The sequence below is a fragment of the Homalodisca vitripennis genome, chromosome 4 (genome assembly GCF_021130785.1).
Source record: "Homalodisca vitripennis isolate AUS2020 chromosome 4, UT_GWSS_2.1, whole genome shotgun sequence".
NCBI lineage: Eukaryota > Metazoa > Arthropoda > Insecta > Hemiptera > Cicadellidae > Homalodisca > Homalodisca vitripennis.
This window is the reverse complement of record NC_060210.1, coordinates 86,955,896-86,978,190: the sequence shown is the minus strand read 5'-3', so window position 1 is coordinate 86,978,190 and position 22,295 is coordinate 86,955,896. Positions and strand designations below refer to the sequence as shown.

At 32.4% G+C, this 22,295-nt stretch overlaps 1 protein-coding gene across 1 annotated transcript; it reads left to right on the top strand.

The window, feature by feature from the left end:
* Nucleotides 1–15,274: 15,274 nt before the first annotated feature.
* LOC124361107 lies at nucleotides 15,275–20,606 on the top strand. Its single transcript, XM_046815143.1, has 3 exons — nucleotides 15,275–15,376; nucleotides 18,831–19,158; nucleotides 20,279–20,606. The coding sequence occupies exons 1-3, from the start codon at nucleotides 15,275–15,277 to the stop codon at nucleotides 20,548–20,550; spliced, it is 702 nt and encodes a 233-aa protein (XP_046671099.1). The 3' UTR covers nucleotides 20,551–20,606.
* The last annotated feature ends 1,689 nt before the right edge of the window (nucleotides 20,607–22,295 follow it).

Genomic DNA, 22,295 nt, shown 5'->3' with positions numbered 1-22,295 from the left:
TATATATAAGGATATATATAAGGATAGGGGAATGGTTATCGGTAAATTGGTAAAGCTATAAAAACACTGTAACTTCAACAGTATAACAATGAAATATTTTATTCAATAAATACTACAAATAAATACTTAATAAAAAATGAAATACCCTATATTTACAATATATTTTAAACAGTAGGAAGTATTTACAATTGAAAATAATCACAATAAATATCACTAATAAGTATTAAAATATAAAAAAGGATTCGGATTCAATAAAGATATGATAAGTAGGCTCCAAGAACAATATATAGCAACAGTTTTATATTTGCTTTATATGAAATAAAACGTATTTAATTTTTAAAGAAACATATTGATAAAAATCTTATACAGGTAATACATTTAAACAGTGCTAACTATAGTAATATTTTAGGTCACTTTTAACCTAATTTAATACGACTTACTTAATTGGAAATTAATAATACTGTTATATGTGACTAATAAGTCAGTTATAAATAATTTGATTTACAAGGTACACATTACTTAAAGTATGTTTTAATTGCATTAAGATCATTTTTAAGACTTGTTTCATGTTTTTGTAAAAACTGAAACCTAAGTGACAGTTTTAAGGGTACGTGAACTTGTTGCCTATGAAGCAAAGTATGAATTTAGTAAATTTGTTCAATACGACTGCATTTATATAAATTATATACCTTAAAAGACAAGTTATTCGAAAAAAGCAACATTTTAAGTCTAATTTGAAATAGAAGATAATAAGATTTAATTTTTCTACTATGTTTAATTTATTACATAATATTCTTGAACTGATTTATGTTTTGGTGTAAGTAAGGAATTAATTGGAAATGAATTAAAATTAACATACAAAAATTAATTTTGCACAAGGAATTTCTTTGAATGATAATATAAATTATAAATAATACAAAATTGCACAGCCAAATTATTAATATATAAAATTAAAACAATAAATCAAATCTTACAAATGCAAAAATTCAAAATATTAATACTGATAAACCACAGAAACAAAGTAGATAGAAACGTAACAAAGAAAAATGCTTGATATACATCAATCATGGGTATATTTAGTATGGCATATTAGTACTATGGCGTGTACTGTCCATCGCCCTGGAGATTGATGCACAATTATTACTAAAGAAACAAAAATATCTAAGAACTGAAGTTAATTTAATAGTGTCAGATGCAAATATATACCATAAACTAAAGTTAACAAAAGGAACTTTGATTTTTGTACATTGAAGAACATGTTCTTATTACGTAGAGTTAAGACGGAAGAGCAAGATTGTAAATGTAAAATAAATTAGTAATTAAATTTTATATTAATAATCATGTATCTGTCTTGTTCAACGCATGAGCTCTATAAGCTAGCCAGCTGGCATCATAGTTGCGACCCCAACCGCCTCCGCTGCTTCCGCCTCCTCCTCCAGACCAGCCGCCGCCTCCTCCGCCTCCACCTCCACTCGACCATCCACCGCCGCCACCACCACCTCCACCGCCGCCGCTGCTGGGCCAGCCACTTCCGCCTCCTCCACCACCACCGCCGTCGGATTGCCACCCTCCGCCTCCGCCTCCCCCGCCACCTAAAGAACAGATAAACATTTTAGCATCTAAAATCAAAACAGGCAAAGAAAAATGGCAATTTAGGATAAATTCTGTCCACCCAATTACACGGAATAACATATTGATAATAGTTAGATAAGTTTATGTAAATACCATTATCCTTTTTAATTAGTTAAACCCCTGATATTTGTGTGACAACATCTGATAAAAATTGCTTAAAGTGGTGGGGGGGGGGGGGGGTGGGGGGGGGGGGGGGTGGGGGGGGGGGGGGGTGGGGGGGGGGGGGGGTGGGGGGGGGGGGGGGTGGGGGGGGGGGGGGGTAAACGACGAATGGCAACCCTGGTCTCATCTAGGAAATCCATGGGAACAAACGGGCCGTGGCTACCGGGAATTCCCAAATCCTCCTTATCCTCTAAACAAATAAGCAAATAAAACCTGCCCCTTCAGATTTCAAATTCCAATATGTTCTCCTAGAGTGGTACAGTGCGGTACTCAATCCGCTACGTCTTCGCTTTAAACATGACTGAGGAGGTACGCGGAACTCCGTCCGGCGCCGGCGGTACTTGTGTTGGTTGTGCTCCCCTTTGTAGTGTTCACTGTGTGGTCCGGTGCGTTTTGGTGTGCTGTTAGATGCTAGTAGTGTTTAAAATTGTCCAAATTAGGGGTTTAAATATGTGTTGTGTGCAAACAACCGTGCTGTCTGGTGCTCCGCGTCTGTGAGGTTTATAGGCCATCTTCATGCAACGCCACTAATAACAACGGAGAGAAGAGTAACAGGGAAAACCATAAATAACATTCTTAAAAAACTAATAAAAAAAATATTTTTTGGAAAACTAACATGTACTATCAATTTTAATTTTTAAAGCTAGAGGTATCAACGGTACAACAAATCTAACACACCAAGCATAAAAATATCAGATAAACCACCAATTAAACGAATTTACAAATAAATATTTAACAATAATAAATAACAATGTCAAGAATAATTTTATTTACTTTCCAAAAAACCTGTGGCTCTCAAAGCTTTAAACAATCAGTAGAGTTAACTACTATGATATAATTCCAAATTAGGCCAAACAATATCAATCTATAAATAGTATATAACGAGTAACAATATAATTATTCCGAGAGAAAATAACAATGTTAACCACTTAAATTAAACGATTTTAAACCAATAAATATTTTAACATAGTAAAATATAAACAATGTCACAGAATAACTTATTCTTAAACCTTTCCAAAACTGAGACTCTCAAAAGCTTATAAAATATCAGTGATTAACACTATGATATAATTCAAATAGACCCAAACAATATTAATCTATAAATAGGTAACGAGTAACAATAAATTATCAGAGAATAATAATAATGATTAACCACGTAATAATTAAAACGATTTACAATAAAATATTTAACATATACAGGAAAGGTAAACAATGTACAGATATAAACTTATTTAATCCTTCTTAAAAAAACTGTGGCCCATCAGAAGCTTTAAATAAACGAGTCAATTAACATTTATGATATAATTCAAATAGCCAACAAATACAATCTATAAATAAGGTACCGAGTAACAATAAATTATCAGAGAAATATAACAATGTTAAAACCACTAAATTAAACGATTATCACAATAAATATTTAACATATACAAGAAAGTAAACAATGTCCAGAATAACTTATTTACTTCTAAAACTGTGCCCTCAAAGCTTTAAATAACAGTAATTAACATTATGATATAATTCAAATAGCCAGCAATATAATCTATAAATAGGTAACGAGGTAACAATAAATTATCAGAGAAAATAACAATGTTAACCACTAATTAACGATTTAACAATAAATATTTAACATATACAGTAAGTAACAATGTCAGAATAACTCATTTACTTCTTAAACTGTGCCCTCAAAGGCTTTAAATAACAGTGATTAAACATTATGATATAACACAAATAGCCAACCAATATAATCTATAAATAGATAACGAGTAACAATAAATTATCAGCAAAAATAACAATGTTACAATTAATATAACAACCCGTTCAACTGCAGGCCCACGATACGCAGTGTTCAGTGTTTGTGTCACTTGTCACGTCATTCAGTGCACCAGAGTGATGTCCACTGTGTATATATGCATATGGTATATATCCAATGTGTGTCAGTGAACCAGTATTTCACAGTGATCCAAAGCAAGTTGTCGGTGTTTTCATCACTATTACGCCATTGCGGTTTTCTTTCTCAGGTAAATTCTCAGTTTAATTACATTTCTAAGTTTAATAGCCATAGTTCAATACATTTTTTGTAAGTCTTTAAGTGTGGTATATTCTCAATTTCATCCGGCAATGCATTAAATAACTTTGGGACTAAGTTTAAATATAGATTGCGACAGTGACGAAATAAACATCTAATACAGTAAATAGTATTGAAATACTGTTATAAAACCAATATTAATTAATACAACTGCGAATCGTTTTCACATAAGGTACTTCAAACATTCAAACAGGTGGTGTTCCTTGACATTGTGATATGGAATTTTAAAAGTGGCTTAAGGGAAAACGGTGATTTGAAGAATGATATCCTCAACGATCCATTGGTCCCTGGCTACAGCCCGAAAAACGTAATGTCATAATGCCAAACAACTATTTTGAAATGTTGTATGAATTTAATAAGGATTCGCGCCTTATACAAAAAATCAATGGGTTTTCCTCAAACTGTAATAGGATTCTCAGTCCTACGTAAGTACGTATATTTTATCGGATATCTACTTCAGTATAACTCGGCAAACTCAACTATGGGGCTAGAAATTTCTTAGACCGAAACTAATGAGCCGGAGGTAGACGCTTTTGGACCGAAGTAGATTTCCGAGAGCTTAATACGTATATTGTTTTTTTGATTTGGGCAATAAGGCACCGACCAAAAGAACTGTGGCATCATAAGTCAATTTAAATGGCCGGAAATATATACCTTTTTTTAACCGAAGAAGGCTTCTCAGTCCTTAGTATGAATATATTTTTTCTTCGCCGAGAAAATAAGGCAAAACTCTAATATAGAGCTGGAAATATCTTACACCGGAAGTATATAACGATGGCTACTAATAAATGCTTTTGGAACGAAGCTTGTTTTCGAAATGTGTATTTGTATTTTCTTTGTTGGGGTAACAAGGCAGACTCAGCTATGGTAACGGAAATATAATTAATTCAAACCAGAAATACTCCTATACATGCAAAACATGATACAAGAGTTAGGATAAATTCTGATCTTCCTAGCAATCGTTATTAAAATAATATGTACGTGATGTATGCATATTAAGTTCCATCATTTTAAATCACAAGCGCATTCACTGAGTAGTATAAGACTTCGATTATGAAGATAGCGTGCAGCAGCTAGTAATTAATATATTTTAAACTTTGAATTTATGTACAAGGTTTGACCAAAATTGGAATCTTCAAAGTTTTGAAAGTAAAAAATGTTGTGGTGTAAGAATTTATTTATTTTAAGTTTCTTTAACCTCGTTAAAACTTATCGGCAGGGATTAATAATTTATAATTTATAATTGATAATTTATCACAGTTAAAACTATTGTTATTGCGCCCTTAAAATTGGATTGTTATGAGTTTAACTACTTACCATGTAATCAATTAAAGAAATTTAGGTTAGATACCCAGTTTCTCGCACTTTAATAATTTGGAAATATTAATGGTTTAAACCCTAATTATTATTAATAAGATTACCGTTCCATAATAACGTATTTATTAATTTATATCGCACATGTAGGACTTTAATGAAAGTTTTTAAGTCAACAAAAGTATAATTGACTTAATATTAATAGTCATAATATGGTCAAAGGAGTATAGGTCAAAGGGTAAGTTGATTAGGATTAATTAAAAATAGAAATTGATGACGTGCTCTGTAGAACTGCTAATAAATACTCAGTAATTGATACAACCATGAACCCTAAGCGTTTATAATCGATGATAGTGAGACAGTGGAAACACAGTTCATCACGAAGTTTGAACATCTAAGAAAATTTCCAGCAAGCATCTGACATCAAAATGCGGCTCTATTTAGTCACGGGGGCCGGTTCCAGAGTGCCTGTGAATTACGGCTCTCGCCGGGTAATTAGGGTTCCTGACACGAATATGGAGAACAGCAACCGGGTCATCTCTAGGTCTAGGTAATGCGTAGCCACTTGTAGCTCACGGTCACGCACTCCGGCTATCATCAATTGGGCAATCTCATAGTCATCAGCAATACTCATATGATTACATGTTACCACTGGATGTATTTAATATGCATGGGTAGGATAGGGGATTAATTTAATATTTCCTAATCGATTTTCTAAAAATAAAATAAAATCTATAATTTATTAAATCTTATTGTTTTAAAGTTGAATCTTGATGTATTGCTAAACAGGAATAACTTTTAGGGAATAGTATCCATCCTCTTCTTTAAGTATCAGACTTTGAAAATTTAGTATTTATGTGTTTCGATACATTTAATTGGGCATAATTGATTTGTTGAATTATGTTTAATAGAACTATCGGATAATGAATTGGTAAACAATATAGAATATCGTCAAAAATAGATTACTCAATACTATACACCAACATTCTTTCATTAGTGAAACCATTAATAATTTTAGAGAGTAATTTTAATTCAAGAATATCTAACAAGTATAAGATATCGGTGTCGTACATACACGAGTCATAATACATTTTAAATTATGAACAATCAATAGTGGCTAAAATATGATACTTATTCAATTTTAAAAGAGAATAGAACGTTATTGTCTAATGTGATCTCAGTGTTTTAAAAGAACGTACTAATTATTATTTGCTTTAGAACATTAAGAACTACAAAAATACCAACAACACTGTTTTAATGACCACTTTGTTCCTAGCAGAATGGAATTAAAAAACTTCTGAACAAGCGCTTGTAAAAGAGCTAATTGCTCTTTAGACATTTACGACCACTTAACTGAGATGATACTTGTAAACTCCTCTTGGCTATCTACCCAAATCTCTACTATTCATAGGTCAAAGTGTGCTTATAGTGGCTAGGGTACATTCTTATAGTTTATTATTGAAAATAATTACATTTATAATTGGTTAAGAGTCTACGAAGGGCTTGGAAAATGTAATTTTAGTGAGACTGTCTGTATGCTCGATATATCGTGAATAAAGTGACCTATACAAGTTTTAAGCGACGCATCATTTCTGTACAGGCAACACGGATTTCGATGATGTTGCTTATCTCTTGAGATTTGACTGAGCGTTTGTGATCAGTTTTATATAGATCTTATGGGTAACCACGGTGGAAACGAGAAAATCATAGAGAAACAAATTTCGTACAAAAAATTTAGTTCAGCTATATTACATTTTGATTTGTTGGATTACCTGGTAGACTTTCATTAATATTATATCGGAGCAGTTTTGTCTTATAAGCAATCACAGTGGAAACGAGAAAGTCATAGAGCAAATCAAGTTCAGTACAGCCACACTACATTTGGATATGTGATATTTGTTGGATTACTTCGTAAGGCTTTCATTACATTCTATTGGTCCCTTCGATACTTCATTGTATCGGTTCATTTCTTATTTAAAATATAGTTTGATGATGGTAAAAGTCCATCAATGGGATTTGGCTGACTACAAATTCTGGAAAACTCTTCTGACTATCTGCCTGTGTGTTTGATGTTATGTGAATATCTCAGGAACAAATAGAAATATGAATTAACTTCCATGTGATTTAATTTCTACTCAGGCAACATCAAGTTTCATAATGGAAATTTCTCCTTGTGTAATCTGACTTGACCTTTACTTAGAATAACTATTTGCAGGATATGTCCCAAACGGTTGCATCTGTAACACATAGTATACACTTTAGAAAATTAACATTCATATTTTAATAGTAACCAATATTTATTTTTGACCCAAATAATTGTTTTGATGAAAGAATCCATTTTTGGAAAGTGACTCTGAAGGTCTTAAAAAATTAACCAACCCAATCCAAGACTTTAATGCTTGATCTCTGACTTATTCAGTTTACAGCATAGACAAACTCCAGTATGGTTGGTCACTGTCACACAGGTCGTTTCTTCCCTCTTAGAACAGGTTTCTCATATTGCAATCATTTGTTTTTCACAATCACTCTGTTTAGTTTTAGTATTATTAGCAATAGAGCGCATTAAACGCTGTGAAAGCTTAGTGCGGCCACCAGGAAGAGTGGTAACAGAGTAGTCCCAGTAATTCTAGACCGAGGTTTCTACCCACAGAGGGTTCAAGTGTCATGGGTTACACGGCCATTAGACACAACTGATGTACATCTCTGATGAGATAGGCCAGACATGACCGGGGTTACAGATTGCCGTTAAATCCATGGCATTGTGACTGCGCAGGAAACATGTTCCAGATATGCTTCCTTTAAATTGGTCATTAAATCATTGTACACAAGCGTTAGAGTAGTAGTAACAAAGTTACATAAATTATTTTGATCCTAAAAAATAAAACATTTTGTAAATTACATCACCTACAGAAACTAACTACCAATATTATAAGGTAGCCTACTTTTACTGGCCCAATAGCAAATCTAAATTTATGTAACTACTAAAACGTCATAAACCCTGCAGAAAACCCATAAACACACCATTTAGAATTCTTGTGCCTTTTTATTTTAGTGAGCCATTAGAAGATTAATTTGAAAATTTTAACAACAAGGAATTATATATGTTCGCCAAAATAAAAAGCTTAAATGGTGGCTTTAAAAAAGTAGAGTAACTTAAAAAAGGTTAATTTGATCAACAATTTGTAAAATAATTATAGTTAGATACTGGCATAACAAATCAAGCGATACCTTACTTTCTGAAGAGCGGACAATTGTTCGACAAGATATGTAATTATTTATGGTGTGCGGCTAATTGTATTTCAGTTCTGTGGAGAATTGGATCTAAATCCTCTACAACAATACTGTCTACTCTACATCAATGTTTAGTTGAGTCATCATTATATCGCTCAAAGAGAAATAGATAATTCTTAAATTTAAGAATAGTACAAATAAAGTATTTATTGTGATAATTATAATTTCAATAGTAAGGAATATATACTTTTATACAGCTCGTTATTGTGTCCAAATGTTTTGTAAACAATTAATTTTATGTCACGCAATTATTGTTTTCAGTTATTTTAATCCAATAATGTTATTTTATTGAGTTAGGAATATTTCTTATTCATTTAACTTCTTATGCAATTAATACTTACAAATAAAGTTATGCAGGGTGAAAGAGACTGTCCGTGAGCTACGTATCGCACAAACACTTTTTCTTTCTTATTTTCCTCCAATTTAACCTCAGGGAATCCAAAGAAATTATTAAATTTGAAAAAATATCCCAATATGGCCAGATTTAAGTGCGGGGGTTGAATGGGGGGCTTTTTGGAGAACGCTGAAATCGAAACATGGGTTGTGTGATACATCAGTTTAAGGATATATCTATACTGAATATTTTGGTGCAAACAAAAGTTATTATTTTTACCAAATGTATAAAATATTTATTTAAAATTAAGTTACTTATTAGCATAAATTATTTGCGAACAGCACCTATTTCTCAATCGTATTATTGAGCTTTCATCAATTATAAATGTGTATGGACCACTTTTTTCATCGCGTTCTTAAAATTAAGAAAAACTTGAAACAATATTTGTAAATAGCAACGTACACTAGATTGTGTATTTAATAAACGTATTTATAAAATAAAAACTTGTCGTACTTGAACATTTTATCCATCTCTTATTGTTTCAAAATGGCAGCCAAAACATTATAACCTAATAGTCTTTTAACTAATTCAAAGTGTGAGCCTACCTTGTATATAAATATGTTAAGTCATATGCGAGTAAGTTTATGAATTTGGTTTGAAATGTAATAAAAAACAGGAAATTTATTTAGTACATTTAATTTGAAGAAGCTAAGTTAAATAACACTACTATAAAACTCATTCTTTCCGACGAGCAAACACACTAAATATTTACAGATAAAATCTGTCTTGCAAATATTGCTATAGTTAAGTTGTTCTTGGACAGGCAGAAAATCGTGTGAACAGACACACAGACAGACAGAAATGACATTTTCTAGCCCCTTGAGTCATAGGCTTCCTAACGCTCAGCTAATAAAAAACAGCAACTTTCACTGAACAGTCACGGAAAGACTAACCTCTGTATCAATAATTGTCTGGTGGGAGGTGTTCACATGTTCTTGTCGGCATCTGTTAGTCAGCTGATATTCCCTCCAGATTTGCCAGTCATGGGGCACCCTCACTTACTCTCTCTTCTCTCTCACGCTCTATGGTCTCTTTGTTTATCTGTCTTCCTGATAATGGCTCTTGAAACTCTTGTACCGGTGTGCTATTTTCTTACAAAGAAACTCTGGCTCCTTATACGGGAAAAGGGGCCAGATTCTTGTGCCAGGATCTGATTTATTAGATATCATCTACTAGTATACATTTATTATGAACTATTCTGGGATTTTTCAGTGCTGACTATATATCTGACATTGATCAGTAATGTTAGAAAATGTACAATAGTTGAATACTGAATTTATCGTTTTAAATAATTTAAAGTATTAAATGTTACTCTACTCCTTCTCCGTAGATTTAGGACCTTGGCGTAGAGGACCATTAGAATATACGCCGTCACTGAAGTTTCATATACGAAGTTAATGTTTAATGTTAAAGTTAATGTTAATAAAAACTACGCGCCATTAATTAAGAAGGCCGCTAGTTAGCTGATGGTCGCAAACTTGGGACTCTGCTTAGATAAGGTTAAAATTTATAACTGCCTCGTAAATAGGAACTCGTCTTCAATATGTAGATATTTTAGTTTGGAAATACAAATAATCTCTGACTGCAAATTAGCCTTAATATTAAAAATACGATTATCGTTTATAATAAATATTTATATATATTCAGTATAAATTTTCCCGGGTATTTTTTGAAAATCTCGGAAAATAATTCTTTTTTGTATATTTATTCTTGTAACTCCATCTTATAATCGTTTAATGTCCAACTGCAAAAGGCTCATCAACAAAACCGTTCTTGAGAGAGCCTTTGATGAGATACACTTATCTGTATCAAATAAAAATTTAACATGCTTTAATAGTGTAATCTGAAAGCTGAATAATTTTTGTAGAGTAAAGAAATTCTCAGATACATAGAGTATGTAACAGTTTTGTTCAAAGAAATTTTCAACTCAATGTTTGGTAATGTTTTGTGTAGTATTCCTGCAGACAAAATTAACAAACAACAGAAACACAGATCTATAGACCACACACACAGATTCGCTCATCACGAATTCTCTCATTTCCATATATCTCAGAAAGCTGAAATTTGGCATACGTATACCTCATGGCTTAAACTAGAACAACAGAAGAATATTGATTAAACAAAAACATCCATAGGGGTTGAGGAAATGGGTTTGCAATCCCTAGAAGACCTATATATATAATTATAATTTCAATAATTATATATATAATTTATATATATATATTTTAAAATATCCCTATGACTAAGAAAGATGAAAATTTAACAAACACGTGTTTTAATGACTTAAATATAACAAAGAATTTCATTAAACTCAAAACATCCATCGGGGTTGAAATAGGTTGGCAACTACCAGAAAAACTTTGTTTTTCTTTTTAATTTTTGATGTCCTGGGAATTAGAAATTTAACGTGTGTCTTATAATCCCACAGATAAAGAATTTTTTCTTAATACGGTTACAACCACTAGAAAACTATACATTAGTATTTCTATTTTCTTATATCTGGAAACCAAAGAAATTCTTATCATATTCATATATATGATTATTATATTTTAACGTGAATAATTATTAACTTTATTGTGAATTTTAAAGAAATTATGATGATATATAAGGAAGGTCCAGACTCGTTTTGATCGAAGTTAATTTTTTGGACCAACGTATGTATATTTCTTGGTGAGGGTAACAATGCAAATGATACGAAGGATACCTTATAGCGGAGGATTAAATTAAAATACAAATTATTATGGAATAGATAAAAACGTTGGAACATGTTAAAAGCGATTATTTTATTATTTAAAAGTATATTTATATGAAATTCTTTTTATCTAACTGAGTGCAACTCATAACGGATAACTTTTTTTGAGGGAGAGGCAGGAAAAATGCAATTACGCACGCAGGTGGCCAGCCTGTAGTGTGGGACTCCTCTAAAAACGGGTTTACCCACTAAAAAACCTCCTCTACTCTTTAGGATTCTAACCTGGGATTGTTTATTACATTACTTCAGGCTGGATTGCATCTACTGCCCGGGCGTTCCCGACGACGCGGAACACACCATAACGGTTAACTACCAGTTATATTTATTGCAGTAAATTATTTTCGTATAAATTATCAATGAATACTTATTTCCGTTAATGAATGTGAATGAATGAGTTCTGAGATTACAGAGTAGTTGATGCTTGAAAGCAAGAGTATGTGTGTCTTTACCTAACGCTTGACTTTAATAGTAAAACCAGAAAGCATGAGGAATTTCCAGGAATGTGACCGCCTCACCTTTGTCATCAGCGGCAAAGACGAGATTAGGGGGCGGCAGAGGTCACAGTATGAGCAAAGAGGTTAAGAATTAATGATAGCCGAACTGAAGGAGACCTGCCATGATGGAATGTGAGCAAGCAGCGGTCGTATACAACTGTTTTAGAAAGTAAACTAACAACAGAGTCGGAGATGTACTGGTTGCACGACGGACGAGATTAGTTAGCTCTTAATCTGTTTCCTCTGTTGTGGCCTGTAGGTCAAGGGTGTGAAAGCGAAACTGAAAGTATCGAGGAGAAGAGAGTAGGAGCGTAAACGTGCCATTGACAGTGAACTGTGCACGCTCACGTTCTTGGCCAAGACCACGGACGATGCCCCTAGGTCTGCTGAGCTCTGCACTGTTGTGGTTCCGTACTGCGCTCTCGCGGCAGTCTCACCAAACACTAGTAGGTGGTAACGTCCTGTAGACAGAACTGTGTTAGTCATCAGTTGTCTAAGCTCAATTCAATCATCTCATAAAAAGAACTGAATTATTATTAACTTCAAAATATTAAATCCTAATTAATATCATAAATACGAAAGTGCCTTTGTTTGTTTTGCTTTTATGCATAAACTATTTTATCGATTGTACTAAAATTTTACATGGACATTATTAGGATTCCCAGGATCAATATAGGCCTATTCTTATTTCGAAAATCCTTCAGGACTACATCCTACTGGTCTATAATGCAGTTAAAAATCCTATCTTTGTCTCTAAAGTTCCGAAACATTGTATTATGACACTTAGACCATATTTTTCATTAAGTTAACCACTATTTTCAATTTGTTTATGTTTATAGAGTGAAAACATAACAAAAGTAACAACTCTTCTTATTTAAACTTAGTGGCAGCTAGGTAAAATTGTAAAAGTGTACATGTCAGTTTATAAATTTGGTTTCCTCAGACATTGTGGAACGACACGTTGACAGTAGCCGAAGGAACAGAACACCGAAGGACTGGGAATTACCTTGATTCAACCAACTATTCGCTCCAATACATTGGATTAGGTATGACTACTGATATGGTTCCTAGACAGAACCTAGATATAAGGACCAAATGGCGAAAATGGATTGGGAAGCAAGAACATGTATTTTACTTTGACATGTATCGTGTATAATTTTTACATTTTATACATATCTTATATTGTATACGTGTATAATTTATTGTTTCTCGGGACTAATAGCAAACTCAAAGTTTGTGTTGGAAATATAATAAATTTTAATTATAGTCAAAAACCTGAAATAAGAATTACTCACAGTTCTGGTTAATATCTGTAATGATCACTGGTCCTCCTAATAATGAACACTGAAAAATAGGTACCTGATACATTATATATTACTAATTCTATTAAAAAAAATACCATAGGACCCTATCGTACTATCAGTATAAAGCTATGAAATTCGATTTTAGAGTTCCTCTAAATTGGCCTTAAATAGTTTCAGGTATTACTGAAATCGTGGGAGCTATTCAATCAATTACTAAGTTGCATCGAGATTGCTGGTGAAGCCGCTGGTATATGCCGGTTATATATTCTATAGTTGTATTGTCGTCACGTTATCCTCATGAATGTTGCCTGCTTTCTGATAAATATTGTTTGAAATGGAAAATAATTATCTTAAGTAACACAAGCTATTGTTTGAATAAACACACAAAAATTACAATACAGTTGTACAAAAAGTTTTTAAATAAAAAAATATTTACAGTAGACTAAACTTATCTAGATTTCAGGTCACTTAAAAGTCAAATCAAAATTTTGAAAATAATATAATAATACTATGACATGATTTAGTTATATTGGAAGAAAAAGCTTATACTTAAGTACTAGTTAACTGGGGGTACCGCAACAAATTTCTTGCATTACGAGTAGAATACTGGCATTATGAACAGGCATATCATTTTGGAAGATACCAATCTAATATATAAAAGTTTCGTGTCACGGTGTATGTGGACTCGAAAATTCAGGACTGATTAAAAAGAAATGTTGGATTATAAAGACTACATGACAGTATTCCTCAATTACTATTATAGGTGTTTACATACGGAGGAGTGTATATCATCAATATATTGTCACAAACTTAGATTCTTTTGTTTGTTGGCACAACTTGAAGGTGTATAATTTTTCAAACCCCCTTTTCCGTTCTAAAGTATTTTGTAGGTCAGTGTTTAATATCTTAGAATTTAGTAAACAACCATATGAATATGAATAAAACATATAAGAATAAAAGAGAATACAAAATCAAAAGATTAAGATTTAGTGCTATGTAGGGTGAGTTTTAATGTCCCTCCTTTCATTGTTCCACATTTCTTCTGCTATCGACTCCGAAACTACTACTTGTTAAGTAGAATTTTATTGCCAATAATATAACATTTACAACTACTATCTGGGATTCATCACATGGGAATTAATAGTTTTAAATATGTAAAGGGATTTATTTATTTAAAATTTGTTATGGTTTTAAATTATTATAGAATTTCGGTAATTTGTTATCGTTATATATTAAGATTTGTAACATATAACGATGATACAGGTGGTGTTGACATATATGATTTTACTGTGTTATTTTACACTATACAAGATTCCGCAATCAGTTTCTTACTATGGTCAGTGGTAGCTCAGAGGCGACAAAAATGAGGGAAAATGTAATGGGAGTAATTTAAAACTCATCATAATAAGGTTTACTTCTTAAATAAGGTCAATGAAATACCAAGAATTCAATAAATAAACCTTTAGAGTATTGAATTAGTAAGCAAATATAAAACATGGTATGGTGAAGAAGTAAGATCTTTTTGTATTTTCGCCCGAGAGTGTTGGATTACACCACTATGATAAAAGTCCCGGTTTGAGAACGTCTCTAAAACGGGAACATTCGTGGGACAAAAGCTTTTTTCCTCCATTGTGATCGGCTCGGCAGTGATCAATGGCGACAAATGCCAAGAGGTTGAGACGTCTCGGTGATCGCACAAGTAGAATAATTAACAAGATCGATCTGGTCCTGGTCCATTCTGTCTCTCTGTCTGTGTCGTTGTACTCCATTAAACGTGGAGACAAAACATCTCCGAGGAGGGTATAAAACAGCGGCTGGTGGTAGAGACCGGGAGTGTCGAGGGACATGGGCTGGCAGACTGTTGTGATCGTGGTGCTAGTGGTGGTGTGTGAGGGGGGTGTGCACGGGGAGGAGGAAGTTGTCAGTAACAGCAACGTCATCCCCAAGGTAAGGGAGGATGAGATGTTATCGTGTGTTGCAGAAATAATTTTGAGTATCCAAAGAATGTAGTATATAGAGTACCTTCTTTACATACGCCAATTTCCTCTATAATACGCTAGGGCGAAGTGCAAACATTTTCACGTAAGGACTTAAAAATGTAAATATAACAATATAAAATGCTAATGTGCGTTAACACATGTATTAGCAAGTCGTACGTCTTATTTGGATGCAATCCTGTTTGGGGCATATAAATAACCTTTATATAATATTTTATGTTTTCAAATGCTCATGTTTTAACGAAACAGCGTAATAGGCAAATGAGTATAATAGGCTAGGCAACATGAAAACCTGGTTTTTGATTTCCCCAGCTATGCAATAAAATTTTCTTCAACAAAATTTTATTTTTAACACTTACTTTTTACTCATGTCCGTTAACATAAACACTAAAGTTTCACAATAAAATGAACTAAATAAAAGTTATGATAGTTATAAGTAAGCTGTTCTAAAAACACACACAAACGTTAAGGCTACCACATTAATGGAGTAAATTTTGGGTTTAAAATCAAGAGAAAACTTGAAAAAGAATAGTTTTCAAATAAAATGTTTTTGATATTTAAAAATTTCTTTATTGTACTAATTATTTTTCACTATTTCATAGAATATTGTTCAAGTAATAAAAGTGAAGAAAGTTATACTCCGAAGTTATAAAAATGTGGAAAAACAAGAGATGTGCAGAAAACTGTATCGCATACATTACAAACATTGTATAATGTTATATGCTGTAATGCGTACAATGCTTATTGTACGCATTGAATATCATATGTTTATGTTTTTCATGTTTTCTTACATTTTACTTTTAATTTACAATTAGGTTAAGCCGTCTGGTTTACATGTGGAAATAGGTCAATCTGTTATTATCTGCTTTAACTAAATACTTAATTCCTATAAATATAATCATGCGAGATAATAATATCAAGTTTATATTTATTTCTTTATTTTAATGCAACGCTTATATTAAACGCACATATTTAATAACTTTTTTGTTCGAATTTTTCCACGCACTGATTTTCATTATAACTATAGCTATGAAGTAATCCGGGGATACACTTAACTATAACTATACAATTTACAATTTCAAACAGATTATTTAGAAGCCTGAATATATTTTTATTATGAGGTAAATTTGGTATCCCTTGTACTTTGGTTATGTTACTCGTCATTCTTCAGTTAGATGGCAATATTTCCAGTCGCCGCAACGACATTTGAAGCTGACGACAAAATAAGGTTAGATTTCAAATTCAATTTTACAAATCCGAAGTTAAAATCTGCCACTAGCGATGTGGGAGGAGAAAATACGACAAGGGAGAAACTATCCGAAACCCGTTAGACAGTTATTGAGAATTTCCATTATGAACCTGAGTAAATAATGGCAGTTAGTAATTACTTAAGCAGTTATTACTAACCATTAAACTGATGGAGCGAGAGAGACGTGGTTGTAGAGTCATAATGGTTCCCCACATCTTTAATTAGTTTTTAAGCGAAAGTTTTTATTTACCAGTTTTTTATAGTTGACAGAGGAGATACAAAAAGGGTAAATACTTCAGGATGAAATCAAAAGGTTAAACAATACTCATCTTTGTATTATGCCGTTCTGTGGCAGTATCATTAAACTCACGTTGGCAGAATTAATTGCGCTTGTTTATTTTGTATTTAACTTTTATCACACAGCACGATTCTTACTTTCTATTTTTACACATTAGTATAACTTTTCAGTTACTCTAATTTTTGTCCTTTATGGTTGTATAAATATTGTTAGTTCAAAAAGTTTTAAGATTGTTTTATATTACGTACGTTACGTGATTTAGTTCGTATACAATATAATATTACTAGACTAGGCAAGAATATGAGAATGTTGACCTTATGTTATTACATGTTATTACATTTTTTGTATGTTACATTGTTACGTTCGCACGTTTACCAGTAAGGTCTGTTTTAGCAGTGTGTAGTGCGTTACCTAATATCTTAAGGTCATTGCGTTGACAAACAAGTTTGTCTAAAAGGTACGAGTAAATCATTAATAAAATGTCAGCGTTTTGAAAGTTATGGTATAACTCAACATTCAGATTGAAAGACATTGCTATGTAATTGAAATTAGTAGATAGAGTTTTGTTATTTGTGTTTTAAAAATGATGTTAAAATACTAACAGTTTTATGTCACTAACAAAACTGACTTCAAAAAATTTTGTTTCTCAAGTAAAAAAAAAAAATCAAAATCAATAATTTTCTGTTTAATATTTGGTTTCAATTTAATAATTCCTAGAACATATTTTCTTAAACAGATAAAATTAATTTATAAAACAGCATAATAATGTAATCAATACCTTGTTATAAGAAATAAATCAATTACAGAATTATGTATGAATAACTGTAAAAACCTTAAAACAAAATAATCTAAATACATTCTTGTATTACATACAAATAAAAGCTTCTCATGTACGTAGTTACCGTATTGATAGCTTATGTCAGAAACTTTAATCGGTTTCTAATTTTTGTAAATAAATACTTAAAAATCAGAAATTACGGATTGGTATAATTCCATACTACACGTATCATAGTATAAGGAATTCCTGTACCGAGTTAATTTTCTTTAACAATAGCGTTAAAATTTATTAGGAACAATTTAAAATTTGGGTTGGCGAGATTGTTTCTAGAGATTTGTATTCGAGAGTTGGAGAGTTTATCATTCTTGACATGCAAGTTTTTTAAATCACTATCTTCCCAAACGTTACAAGGTGGAGTCATGTATTTAAACAGATTAAAAAAAGAAAGAAATTCGATAAATTTCAAGGAATATAGTTTTACTCGTATGTACATTTCCTAACATAATGTTAATATTAAAAATACTAAAAAAGTTAAAATATTTAGGGTACTTCAAGGTATTTACCAAATAATGGAGTCATGATTTTTGTAACCCAAACCCAACTTTTGATTCAATTATATGAAAATTAAACGAAATTAAACGCCTTGCACATATCTCATTATTATTATCGTATTTTAACGGCAAATATTTATTTAAACATGATATTTGATTTGTACTTGACAGTAGTGCTTGTTATTATTATTTAATTAGTGATAGGAGTAGAAGAGTCTTCATTGAATATATATAGAAATCGCTGTGAACCCAGAGGAGAAGTGACATGTAAATGGGTGACGAATTATTTGAAATACCAGCAATAAGTGTTCTGTAACAGAGGAGAACTGCATTCACATGTTGTGGAAAATCATAGCTACGTAAAGAATGAGAAGACAGAGAGAATTTCCTAGGGGGTTTTAAGTGTCTTAACATAATAGATATCTTATGATACTTGGATTCCTCCATAAGTCTCGAATACTTACCATCAAAGTACCCGGATATAAGCATTGCTATACAGTAATTCGCAGGCATTTTGCTTACAGATAATGCCAGACCACTGTGGCCAGAAAGTACAGTCTGACATGTCTGAAACTGGACGTCGTGCGGCTCCTGGACAAATTGGGACACACTCCCGCCTATCGCTTGCTTCCGGGAGTCTTTCTGGTCCACAATAACTTCACCTTGGTCTCCACCTTGCCCAAGAACGTCATGGATAACGTCACCGCCCTCGATGTCTTCCTGGCAACTCGGGTGTCCGAGTATCTCAACTCACTTACTTTGTCCGTCAAAGTTCTGGACTCTGGTACAGTAAACACCGCCAGGAAGCTGAGTGAGCACATTATTACAGGGAGATATTCCAATGATCTTCAGACAGGTATTGGTATACATCTTGTTCAAGTCATATCTGTCTTTGTGTATATCATCATGACTTTTCATTACTAAATGGAACTGAAATTTGGTGTTTGAACTTTAATACCGTTATTATTAATGTTATTAAAAAATGATAGAAAAAAATTACCATGGCTCTGCCACACTGGCCTCTAAACTCCATAAAAAGCGCATTTGTGAATAAATAGTCTGATTTTTAGTCACTTGTTCAAAGTTAACTTTGCATCAATACAGTGGTTTTATTAATAATCTGTTTTAAATACTCGTATATCAGCTGATGTTAACAAAAGCTGACGAAAAAATTGCAAATATCATTGTTTATTGGTTTTAATATTGTTTATTGGTTTGAATGTTCTCCTTTAAATGTATAAAACGCGAGGAGAAGTTTGCGCTATAATAGTAAAGGTATAATGCGCTTACAAACCTAATAAAAAGAGGAACGCGAAGCGTCATTAAATGCTTACCAAGAGCGATGCATAACAGCATGCTAACGAGAAATATTTCTTTAATTAAGCAGGAAATGATAACAATATTATGGTACTTGTTAAAAAATCAGACTAGTAGAAAGATAGCAAAATAGGGGACCTCTCCTTAAAAAATTAGAGAAATAATAAAGAAATGTATTAAGGTAACCCTTAATTAAAATTTATGGCAAATAGCCATGCATAGCGTATTATTATTTACTGTAATTTATATTTCTGTTGTTGAATTTCAGTATTTGCACTTAAACTCGGTGAAATAAAACTTCTCATAATATCTGCGTTTTCACAATAGCCTCTCTAAAGTATTAGAACGCCTAACTATAAATTAGATTCATTCTTGTGTATGCACTTCTCATATTGTGACTGACTATATTTTACAAATGTCATTGGAACAGAATCGGAATTGTACTAGACGCAATGTGCTATGTTAATCCATATTATTGGATCTTTTCAAATGAATGAAATAGACACCAAATTATTCCGTTAGGGTTATAACGAGTAATATTGAATTTAGTATATTGTTTATCGATTTAAATTATTGAGTAGGCCTAACTTATTGGTATGTAAATAAAAGTTCACTTTTTATAGTTACTGCTACTTAAAAATGAACCCTTTGCAATATAGGTCGAAAGAAGGGCGGCGGGGCGATGTGGGCTGCAGGGACGATGGCAGCTGTGGGGATGGCAGCCCTGGCAGCAGTAAGCGGGAAGGCTATGATGACCTCCATGTTGGCCCTGATGATGGCAGCAGCGGGGGCTCTCAGGGGTAGCGGCGGGGGCGGCGACTCGGGCAAATGTGGCTACTCTTATCCTGCGGCCAAGAGAAGCATCACGATCCAGGAGCGGCCCATATATCGCCCAGCTATCACTTCCACTTACGGACCCGCCACTCCTTGAACTGGCGTTCATCGATTTCATCAAACTTTTATGTGAATTACGTTCCTTTCACCCAATCTGACCCAAAGACTTATAGTACAACATGATACTATAACAGACTATTTAAGAATGTAGTAAATTAATAATATTTTAATGTGGTATATCGTGCGTAATTTATTTATTTGCCCTTTCAATCCTTAATAACAAGATTTTGCAACTATTCTGAATTTCCTATGATTTAGTAGTGTGTAGCACGAATAAACTCTATTATGTAAGATTTGTATGCTGAGCGCAATTAAAGCTACCAATTTAGATGACATTACAAATCGTCTATGTACACATCTACAGGACCGTTTAAGCTAGGGTACTGACATTTAATAATTCATGTGTGTCTTTACTACACCAACGATCTCCATTGGTAGGATTTATAACTTCCTCTCTCTTAGGTATCCATCTAGTAATTATGTCCATTTCCTGACATATTATCAAATTATACCTACATTACTATATCAACGAAAATAAACATTTTATGTGTGTTAGCTCACCATTTAAATGAAAGTAAAATATGTTTTTTATAAAACTGCAGATAAACAAAAAAAAAAGAGTGGCTCAAGAAATTTCTAAAATTTCTGTTAAGTAAATTGAAGTTATATAATGTTAAAATAAATTGTACATAAAGGGGAAGTTTGCCTATATATATATATATTTATGTATTTGTACATAAGCCATGTTTTGCTTAGTCTATTTACAATCTCTCTGACATGCACTAAATGCGAATTAAGGTCTCTACTGTACACTAAGATATCATCACAAAAATATATCACTTATTTAAATTTTATATTGTCTAGGATATATTGTCCAGATAGGCGGACAATACAGCACTACCAACATGTAAACCAAAGGGTACCCGTTTAAATTTATATTTACCAAATATAGTGCTAAATGAGGTAAGATCTTGTACTATCAGGTGATAATGGACATTGCAAAAAACTTTTTTCTTAAATCTAGTATTGAAAAAATATTTGGCTCCACTAAGATGTTTTTTTTTATTGAATGGGAATTTATGAATTTATTTAAATCAACCAATGGGAAAAATCAATTTTCTGTAACTTTTTATTTTAATTCGGTATAATTGACTACAAGTCTGTCCTTTTTGGTTAAAAAGGCTGGACTGGAGTAGGCTGAAGTACTGGGTTCAATTATTCCTTGGTCCAACCAATCCTGTATTATTGTTTTCATCTTATTTACAGTGGGAGGGCTCATAAAATAAGGCCTAATATTTACAGGTGTGGGGTCATTTAGAACTAATTTCATCTTCAAAATCTAGAGCCTCTCCTAAATTTTGGAGTAAAAACATTTGGAAAATCCCCTATAAGGTTTTGTATCTCAGCCTCAGCTCTAGTGCACCCTATTTTTACATCAATGCTGTTTACTTCATGTTCAAAAGGCTGTTGTCTGACAATAGTTATTTTCTCATTACAATTGAATTTAAAGTAACATAAATCTCCTTCAAGATCTAAAATTAATTTGCTATTAATAGTTATAAATGGGTTTCCTAATACAAATGTCCAATTTTTAAATTATCCAATACAATAAATTTTACTTTCCAACAAAATTTAGAAATTTTTATCTTAGCATAAACAGTAAAAAAAACATTTTTATTTCAGTGTTATTTGCAGCAAACATTTATCATCTGACTTCATTAATTTAGAAACATTTTTATTCAACAATAGGCTATCATAAAATTCTTTACTAATTATAATCTC